The 9,714-nt window shown below is 44.8% G+C and overlaps 1 protein-coding gene across 1 annotated transcript in view; it reads left to right on the top strand.

Moving 5' to 3' along the window:
• Positions 1 to 1,332: 1,332 nt before the first annotated feature.
• LOC311322917 (cell adhesion molecule CEACAM5) overlaps positions 1,333 to 9,714 on the top strand; it is a gene marked incomplete at both ends in the record, with an annotated part of 14,255 nt that continues 5,873 nt past the window's right edge. Inside the window, 5 exons of the mRNA XM_084455035.1 lie at positions 1,333 to 1,351; positions 2,899 to 3,234; positions 4,397 to 4,681; positions 6,164 to 6,430; positions 9,263 to 9,541. Of these exons, the coding sequence (XP_084311161.1) occupies positions 1,333 to 1,351; positions 2,899 to 3,234; positions 4,397 to 4,681; positions 6,164 to 6,430; positions 9,263 to 9,541 (1,186 nt within the window). The remainder of the gene's footprint in view (positions 1,352 to 2,898; positions 3,235 to 4,396; positions 4,682 to 6,163; positions 6,431 to 9,262; positions 9,542 to 9,714) is intronic.

Genomic DNA, 9,714 nt, shown 5'->3' on the forward strand with positions numbered 1-9,714 from the left:
GGAGAAGGGGTGTGGGGGGGGGGAGGGGGTTTTACTGAGACCCATGTGACTCGGGGGAGAGGCGGGGCTGTGAGCCTGTGACGTGACGGGCGGGATGGAACAAATCACCTCGACCCGTCCGTGTGGTTGTCGAGATGGGCAAGAGGTTTCTGGGAAAAAACCAACTCAGCAGGTAGCTTGGGTTAAACTAACAGGCTGGTTAACCCAGGCTAAACCAACAGGCTGGTTAACCCAGGTTAGACCAACAGACTAGACTGGTTAATAACTTCACGGCGCTTGGAGAGACTGCAGGGCAGGAGAGGAGAGAGAGAGAGACTTGAGGAGAGACTCCCCTGGTCCTCCTCCATCATCGTGTGTCCCTTTGTGTGTACAAAGCAACACAGCGTTTTCGAAAGTCACACAAATCAATGGACTCCATGTTTGCGTGTTGCGAAACAGGCCATGCTGTGATGTCACGAGTGGATTTTGGCAAACATCAGAGCGTTGTCATGTGCAGTGTTGCTAAGAGACCCCTGAGGAGGCGGGCCACAGCAGGAGGAAACGCCATGTTGGTATTGTGGTGCACTCATCTGATTGGAGGATCTGAGATATCTCACAAGTCCTGGAGAGGTTCTTTAAAACTCTCTCTCTCTTATACACACACACACACACACACACACACACACACACATATACGTATACATTCAGACAAAAATGAACACACATACGGTACGCGTGTGCACACAACACACACACACACACACACACACAACCGTACAGATACACTCTGGTGCTCACTGCTTACTGAGTGATGCAGGTTCCCATCAAAGTGTGGATCATTTCCTCCAGAGAGAACAGGTGGATTCTGGGTAAAAACAGAGAAGTTAAAAAAAAAAAGTATTTGTGTCCATCGACCTCCTCTCTCTTTAAACCTTACATTTATTTTCTACCTGTCTGTCTGTCTGTCTGTCTGTCTGGCTGTCTCTCTGTCTGTCTGTCTGTCTGTCTGTCTGTCTGTCTCTCTGTCTGTCTGTCTGTCTGTCTGTCTGTCTGTCTCTTTCTTTCTCTTTCTTTTTTCTCATCTCTCTTCCCCTGTGGGTTCCTTGGTCAGTCTTTTTTTTATTAACCAATCACAGGCCCAGGATGAAAGGGCAGAGGTCATCACAGGTGAACCTGTCCCAGAACAATCATATGCTGACATAGTATGTACACCCAGACAATTCATAATATTACATTAATATTACAATGGGTATGAGTGAAGGATTGTTTTCAGAGCCACAGAATAAAACAAAGAATATCTGAGCGAGGGCTGTGATTGGAGAGGATGGTGAGTGGGGCAGTCATGTGACCATAATGATCAGTGTGATCTATGGTGTGTGTGTGTGTGTGTGTCTGTCTGTGTTTGTGTGTGTGTGTGTGTGTGTGTGTGTGTGTGTGTGTTTGGAGAGAATAAATTGCATTTTATCATATTTTATTTTTTTCTCTTTTTTTCTTTGTAATTCTTCTTCAGATTTCTATACCAGTGCTAAATGGATTATTAAGAAAAAGACAAATGGATATTATTCTGATGATTATATTGTTCTTATTATTGCTATTGAGGTGTGGGGTATTGTAGGAGGGGCAACACCCTCTTATGTTAAATATATCGACATACAAAGGTATTTGGAATAAAAAAAAACAATACATAAAGCACTGTTTGTGTTGATGTTTGTGTATTTTGTGTTCATACCCTAGTCTGTGAGGTCATTGTTATAATGTGAGATGATGAAATGGAAAGACTTGAACAAGTAGAGCAAGTTGAACAAAGGAAATACAGGACATTACAGATGCATGTTTGATATGATGCAGACTCAAAGAACCAAGCGTGTTACCTGGTGTCCTCTTACCTCTAGACAACTACCTTTTCCATGTTTTAGAACAGGAATATTGCACAAAGTAATTGGAGGACCCAATTTTTAAATCAAAAGGCCGTTCCCAATATGTCCACTGGGTGGCAGCACTGTCAAGTTAAATAGTGAGTGCAACGCCTAGTGTTCTACTCCTGGTTACTTTTCCCAGTTGTCCTGTTCAGCGTTTTACAGCGAATTTTGAGTATAATTTCCCCCCAAAATGTAAAGAATGAACTGCTATGGGGTGAATAGAAACTAATTTCCCTCAAAAGTACAAAAAGTCTACACAAAGACTGAGTTTTGCTTTTTTGGGGGGAGGGGGTCATCTACCCCGTTACTTAATTAGAAAGTTTATTTGTGGTAAAGTTTCAGTACAATTATTGGGAAATAAGTATTGTTTGATTAACTTCACATAACATTCTGTATTTACAAAGAGATTATTTAATTTCCAAAAACAATGGTGCTATTGCAGATCATTGCGTAAACTGTAGCCTCCAGATCCAGAGTGGAAGAGGCGTGTTCCCCGGTGGTCACCTTGGGCTGGGTGTGTCATTCAGCAAGCAAAAGCAAGGTAACGCGCATCGCCCTCCTGTCTTTGGAAGGACTTGAAACCGCTGACATGGATTTCTTGAATTTGAGGTCGCTTGTATTTTTGCTGTCAACTTTCGGTAAGATGAATGACTGTAATAATAATTGCTTTATCACATTGCGAGGGAGATAAAATAATATCTGGCGTGCTTGTGTTTCATAATTAGGACAGTAAACTAGGCAACTATTCATATTTTTTGTGGTTGGGGTCCTTTCATCGCAGTGAGCTTCAATGAATGTAGGCCTATCTGAAAATTCACAATTTATCCCCCATGAACAATGTTTAGTGTCTAAATTGTTATTTCTAGTTCTAGAAAGTTATCTTTTAGAAACAATTCTCAACAAATATTGAATGTTCCTGCGTAAATATGAGTAGCCAAGCTGGGATCTTCACTGGAAGGACATGTTGAGTAACACCTGCACCCAAACCGGTTTGTTTCAGGATGCAGCTTCGGGCTGGACGCGCTGCCCCCCGGCCCGGTGGACGGGGTCCTGGGGAAGAACGCCACGTTCAAGACGAACATTAAACCTGGAGATTTCATCATTAACTGGTCTTTCAAAGACGGGAAAGATCTCGTACCCGTGCCAGTGGTCACGTCTGTTCCTAATGGAATCACTGTTGGCCCAAGGTACACAGGACGAGTGGCATTAAATATATCCACTGGCGAGTTGAAGATCGGGCCTTTGACCGCGCAGGACAGCGGGGACTATACGGTGAACCTGATCACTACTAGTTCGGGACTTTCAAAGCTGGGTGAAACGTCTCTGAGAGTTTTAGGTGAGTAGCCTACCCTCCAACTATTGATGCGTAATGAGCTGAATATTACGCGCCCAAGCATATGGATGGTGTTTTATTGCGCCGATTCCATATAGCCTAAATCGAAGTTAACATACCTTCACCTGTTTCAAAGTCGCAGATTCAGCCCCTGTAACAGTAAATATAATATAGAAAAAAGTGAATTTCATGGTGGAAGCGTGTAGCTGGAGCATGCGGCCAGAGGTGCGAGGGAAGGGTTTAGGGCGTGGCTCTGAGGCCGAGAGAATTCTCCCTTTATCAGGGCAGATACGGAAATAGAATACGTTGACGTCACTGCCTCGATGCTGGGTTATTATGCTTTTTTGACCCCTAAAGGCAATTTTACTTTTAACTTCTCTCTCATCCAGGGGGTTACAATGTATAGTTAGTAGGCCAGTTTTGGCTTTTTCTACTGTCGTAGTATTTAGTTAACACACGTACACACAGACACACATCAGTCCACATCCGGCTTAGGCCTGGACCTGATGCTCTTAGCCTTTCTTGCTCTGAAAATGTAATTTAATGTAATTTATTGCTCTATAAATGTTATTAGCCGTTAGACAAATATATTCCAGGAGCTTGCTCCAGGTTGCCTGTTTTAATATCTGTGTTGCACTTCCGGCTTTAGGCCTGGGTCATAGCAAACACACACCAGTATTTGCCATGTCTCTCCTATGATGCTTTTTTAGCCTCTCTTACTCTGAAATGTAATTTAATGTAATGTATTGCTTTATAAATGTTCTTAGCCGGTAGACAAGCATACTCCAGGAGCTTGCTCGATCGCCTTGTTGAGAGGGGTCAGGGAAGAATTTTTACAGCTCACTTATCTGGCCCCTGGATGATACTGTTTTTTTGCTTCCCTCTGGAATATGTAGAGAGTGGGTCGTATGCCCACCTCCCTTGTTCTCTGTAAAGCGCATTGTGTTGCCTCTGGGTATGAAATGCGCTATAAAAATAAATCTTTGATTGATTGATTTGATCATAAGCAGTGACTAAGTGATCTCATCTCCTGAAGGATTCAGTATTCACCGTTGAGTTTTCGCTTTCCCACTGTCCAGACTTTACCTGGGATGTGTCATTGTTATAAACCAAATCTTCCTATCCAATCACCCTCTTCCTCCCTCCATAACCCCTCCCCCCCCAGAGCCTGTGTCTAACGTGATCATCACGCCCAACATGGCCGAGGCAGTGGAGATCAACAGCACCGTTGTCCTGAGCTGCTCGGCTAAAGGCTCCTTCCTGAGGTACAGCTGGCTGAACGGCTCCGCCGCCCTGGTGGCTGATGGGAAGCACGTGACCCTGGGCGCCGACAGCAAGAGCGTGACGGTGGCTGGCGTCCTGAGGGGCGACCTGGCGGGACCCATCTACTGCATCGCCGCCAACGACCTGGAGGAGGAGAAGAGCGCGCCCTTTAACCTCACCGTCAGCTGTGAGTGGTGTTCTACAGTAGACTATGTGGGGCGTGGGTGGGTGTGTGTGTGTGTGTGTGTGTGTGTGTGTGTGTGTGTGCTTGTATAGGTGTGTGTGTAAAGTGGGTGGTGTCCGCCTGTGTGTGTCTGTGTCTTTGTGTATGTAGAAAGGCGTGTGTGTGTGTGTGTGTGTGTGTGTGCGTGCGTTAATCTATACTCACATCCTCTCACGCCTTTACTGGTTTGACAGGTCACTGAACTATGATTAACCGCCATTCCCAGTTCCAGCAAACACCCACAGCCACCAGTGAGCTAATAGGACTGTCCTTCTCACCCAGTGGTGAAACTTTGTGTCAGACAGGCCCCTCCCCCAACCACAGCCTCTACGCCTCAACTGAATTCACTGTGTACACAATGAGGAAGTGGTCAGCAAGTCTCCACATGAGGCATTTGGGAAAGTGTGAGAGCACAGATACAGTACTGTAACCTACAGTAACAGAGTTCCACTGACCTATTCCTTGGTTCTCTTTCCATCTCATGTGACCTTTAGTTAATCACAACGAGATCCGCCGTCTCACTTCGCCTTGTCTAAATCTCGTACCTGTAGATGTTTACAACTGTGTTATAAGGGTTGTGATAAAGTCGTGTTATGCCGTCAGAGTTGAGCACAGCTGACTGCTCCTGCTCGGTCGTCCAATCAGACTGTCGCTTCAGGGAGGAGCAGGTTACAGGAAGTACGGGTTGCGATAAGACACATTTTTCTCCATAACACCCAAGGGCAGGGCGGGGTCTTTGAACTGCTGTCACCAGTGACGCTAGCAATCCCAGTCCTAGGGAAAGAGAAGTAGAAAAATATATATTTACAGTATACTAGGGCTGCACGATTATGACAAAACATAATAATTGCGATTATTTGCTTCAAAATGGTAATTGCGATTAATAATTGCGATTAATATTTAATATATAATATTAATATATAATAACCAAAATGCTGCCAAATCACGGACGTTGATCCCTTTTTTGCTACTAACTCACTGACCTTGTTTTCGCTCATTTTTTCACTACTCACAGCTGCGGGTACTCTTGTGACACTTGTCTTGCCCTACTGCTATCTGTCTTGAAATTGCTGCGCACAGCGCACTCAGCGGGAACGCATGTGATTGGTCAGACAGCATAAGCGCCTGTGATTCGTCCGTGTAGTCCTAGCACACTCAATTCAAAGCAAAATTATTAATCATATTAATTGCGGCCTTTTGCGATTAGTTAATCGCGGAGGTTATAATCGCGATTTCGATTAATTCACGATTAATTGTGCAGCCCTACAGTATACATACAGTACCAAATGTTGTAACATTGGGTGACTTTGGGAAAGCGTGGTGCGGTTTAGTTACAAGGTGGAGAGGTCAGTAGAGGAGAAAGCCCAAAGAGGTGTGTGTTGGGTCTCTTGTGAAAAGCGAGCAGTGACTCGGCTAAATAAAAAACTCTTCATCGCCTACCTGCAGACGGGCCTGAGAACATCGCCATGACGCGCACGCCCACCGGCAGCAGCGTCCGCAAGGGTTCCAACGTCACGCTGACCTGCAAGGCGCAGTCCAGCCCGGCGGCCAAGCTACAGTGGATCCACAACGGCGTGGCGAGGGCGGAGACAGGCCCCACGCTGGTTCTAGTCAGCGTGACGGAGAAGCAGGCGGGGAACTTCAGCTGCATGGCCTCCAACGCCAAGACCATGCGCTACATCGCCGCTCCGCCGGTCACGTTCTCCGTCGTAGGTGAGTCGGGTGCATCTAAGACTAAGTTCCACTGATCGTCACACACCTGAGTGTGTGAAATTTGTTCTCCGCATTTGACCCGTCCCCTGGGGGAGCGGTGAGCAGCAGCGGTGCCGCGCTCGGGAATCATTTGGTGATGTAGCCCCCCAATTCCAACCCTTGATGCTGAGTGCCAAGCAGAGAGGCAATAGGTCCCATTTTTATAGTCTTTGGTATGACTCGGCCGGGGATCGAACCCACAACCTCCCAGTCTCTGGGCGGACACTCTACCACTAGGCCACTGAGCTTCTTCAGCCTGTTTAGCTCATTTTTCCCACAGGAAAGGAAATTCTAAGAATTTGAGGCAGTTTCTTCATTGTTGGCACAGCGAGAGCGTTTCTGTGATGGTTCAGTTACTGCACGGTGTTATGGAGAGAGTTCACAAACCTCTGTGTTGTATGAAACGGGTTGAGCTGTTCAAGTGACAGTTACAGCTGTCAGGCGTGTGCATGTCACACAATTACAAGATGTTTCAGATTTCAAATTCAGATTCTTTATTCATCACATGTAATGTACAGTGCACAGTCACAATGAAATGTTGCTGCTGTAATGTGCTCAGTACAGATACAGTAACTACAAATATACAATTTACAAGTTACACAAGAAGTACAAATCCATACAGTATAAAGACAAGATACCAGCATGGGTGTGTTATGTACCATCTATAGTTACATTACATAATCCTGAGGGTGAGATATATTGTCATCTGCATTTACATGGTGATGTTATATACACTAGATAATCTGACCCACTATTATAATTATTATTATTAGGTATTAGTTCATAGTAGGGCTGGGTTTAAAAAATCGATTCATCGATTCTGAATCAAATGATTCAGAATCGATTCATGAATCCCAAAATCGATCTTTTATTTAATGAATGAATAAATGAAGGAATGAATAGTTCATTAATTCATTCAATGATTCATTCATTCATTATTTTTTGGAAATCAATACCTAGCCCTAGTATTGATGTGTTGCATAACTTGGCAGTCATGTAATTAAGGTTACAGCTAAAAAAAAAAAAAAAAGGTTTTAGTAACACTAACCGAATCGATATTGAATCGAATTGTGATAATCGATTCTCAACCTTGTGAATCGGATTCGACTCGATACCCAGCCCTAGTTCCTAGTCATTCATAGAGTGATTCAGGTGCTACATGTCACAGTGTCCTGAGGCTTTCATCAAACCTTTTAAACTCTTGTTAATTATGAACACATCTCAGTATAGTGTAGAGCAGCCACTGCCTATAGATTAACGCATAAGTCATTTGCACACCTAAAAAAAAGACGTTTCCCTTCACCTGAATTCAGTTTCAATACGATAAAGAATCTGCCTCCAGTCACACAAGCCTGTGTAAATGAAATATATTTTATCATTTATCATGCAAAGGGGATACCTAGAACAGGCAGATAGAAAAACCTGTTTCTTGCCCTCTAGGTACAAAGGTCCTGTACAATATGAGCCCAAAGTCAGGATTTGAACTTACGTCTCGCGCATGAAAGACATAACTCACTAAGCTAAGGCCTAAACGGGGGGTTTGAGGAGGAGATTGCCCAAAAGTGGGCTAAAGGTTCCCTGACCACATCTGTTACATAATGAGTAGCTTTCCTCCGAGGTCTGCGGTAGCAGTCGTAAACCCAGGTGACCTCGTGACTAGCCTGGCAGCTCTGTACTTTCCCTCCCGGTGAGATGCGGGTGTGTTCCGCAAGTACAAAGGCGCAACGCCTGCCTCCGTCGCTCTGTGGCTTTTCAATAAATCACCTGAAGCAGAAACTCTGTTTACATCTGAGGAGACTGGCGGACATTTTGTGACTCCTCAATCAAACCTGCTTGGTCAGGGGATTAGTCTTACAAAATGCCTGAAGTCCTCAGAGTTTGTTGCTAGTTGTTGTTTTCTTCGAATAGAGAGAGAGAGAGAGAGAGACAGAGAGACAGAGAGAGAGAGTGAGAGAGTGAGAGAGAGAGAGAGAGAGAGAGACTGGGGGTAGGATGGAATGGTAATTCTAGTCTCTCTACAGTATCTGCAGACATGTGAACTATTCTGTGAATGCCAGCTCGTGTGTGTGGCAAGTTATAGTGACTGGTTAGCTGAATGTCTTATCAATTATTTTCCAATGAATCACACCCGACACACATTCCACATCAATGACTGGCTTCGGATGTGGAAACAGTGTTTTTCCTTTGAGAATGTTTGCCTTTAAGCAAGACATCTGCACGGTAGTGGACAAACTATGCTTACTTGTTGGGTTGCAGCTGTGAGTCACCATTGGAAGACAATGCAGTTAGTCAGCGTATCTCATCTTCAGGTTTGTGTCAGTCTCACATAGGGCTGGGTATCGATTCGAATTTCAAGAATCGATTCGATTCCGATTCACAAGGTTTAGAATCGATTATCACGATTCGATTCGATTCGATTCAATATTGATTCGGTTAGTGTTACTAAAACCTGTTTTTTTTTTTGCTGTAACCTAAATTACATGACTGCCAAGTTATGCAACACATCAATACTAGGGCTGGGTATCGATACTGATTTCCAAAAATGAATGAATGAATGAATCATTGAATGAATTAATGAATGAATTAATGAACTATTCATTCCTTCATTTATTCATTCATTCATTAAATAAAAGATCGATTTTGGGATTCATGAATCGATTCTGAATCATTTGATTCAGAATCGATTCAGAATCGATTAATCGTTTTTTTAAACCCAGCCCTAGTCTCACAACTCCCTTCCTGTGCATGTGTGTGTGTGTGTGTGTGTGTGTGTGTGTGTGTGTGTGTTTGTAGAGGCCATCTCCGGCCCTAAGATCACAGGCCCCACTGCCAGCCTCATCGCCGGCAAGAGCGCGGCCAATCTCAGCTGCTCGGCAACGGCCGGCACGGTAACCACCCGTGCCTGGATGAAGGACGGCAAGCCTCTGTCTCCTAGCAACAGGGTGACCATATCCGCGGACAAGAGCGTCGTGGCGATCAATCCGGTGCAGAAGGAGGACATCGGAGAATACAAGTGTGTACTGACCAACGAGGTCAGCACCGACTCCGCCAGTCACAAGGTGCTGGTGAACTGTGAGTATGACATCACTTCCTGTTATACATCAGAACAACAACATGGCGGGTTTCCTCTCGTGCTGGCTGAGGGTGTTTCCGTGACAACGGCTCCGTGGTCAGGCTGGGCAGAGGGGAATAAAAACCGGAGGTCATCTACAGGAGCGAGAGAGAGAGAGATTCCAGGTCACCTG

The sequence above is a fragment of the Borostomias antarcticus genome, assembly GCF_949987555.1.
Source record: "Borostomias antarcticus genome assembly, chromosome: 21".
Taxonomy (NCBI): Eukaryota; Metazoa; Chordata; class Actinopteri; order Stomiiformes; family Stomiidae; genus Borostomias; species Borostomias antarcticus.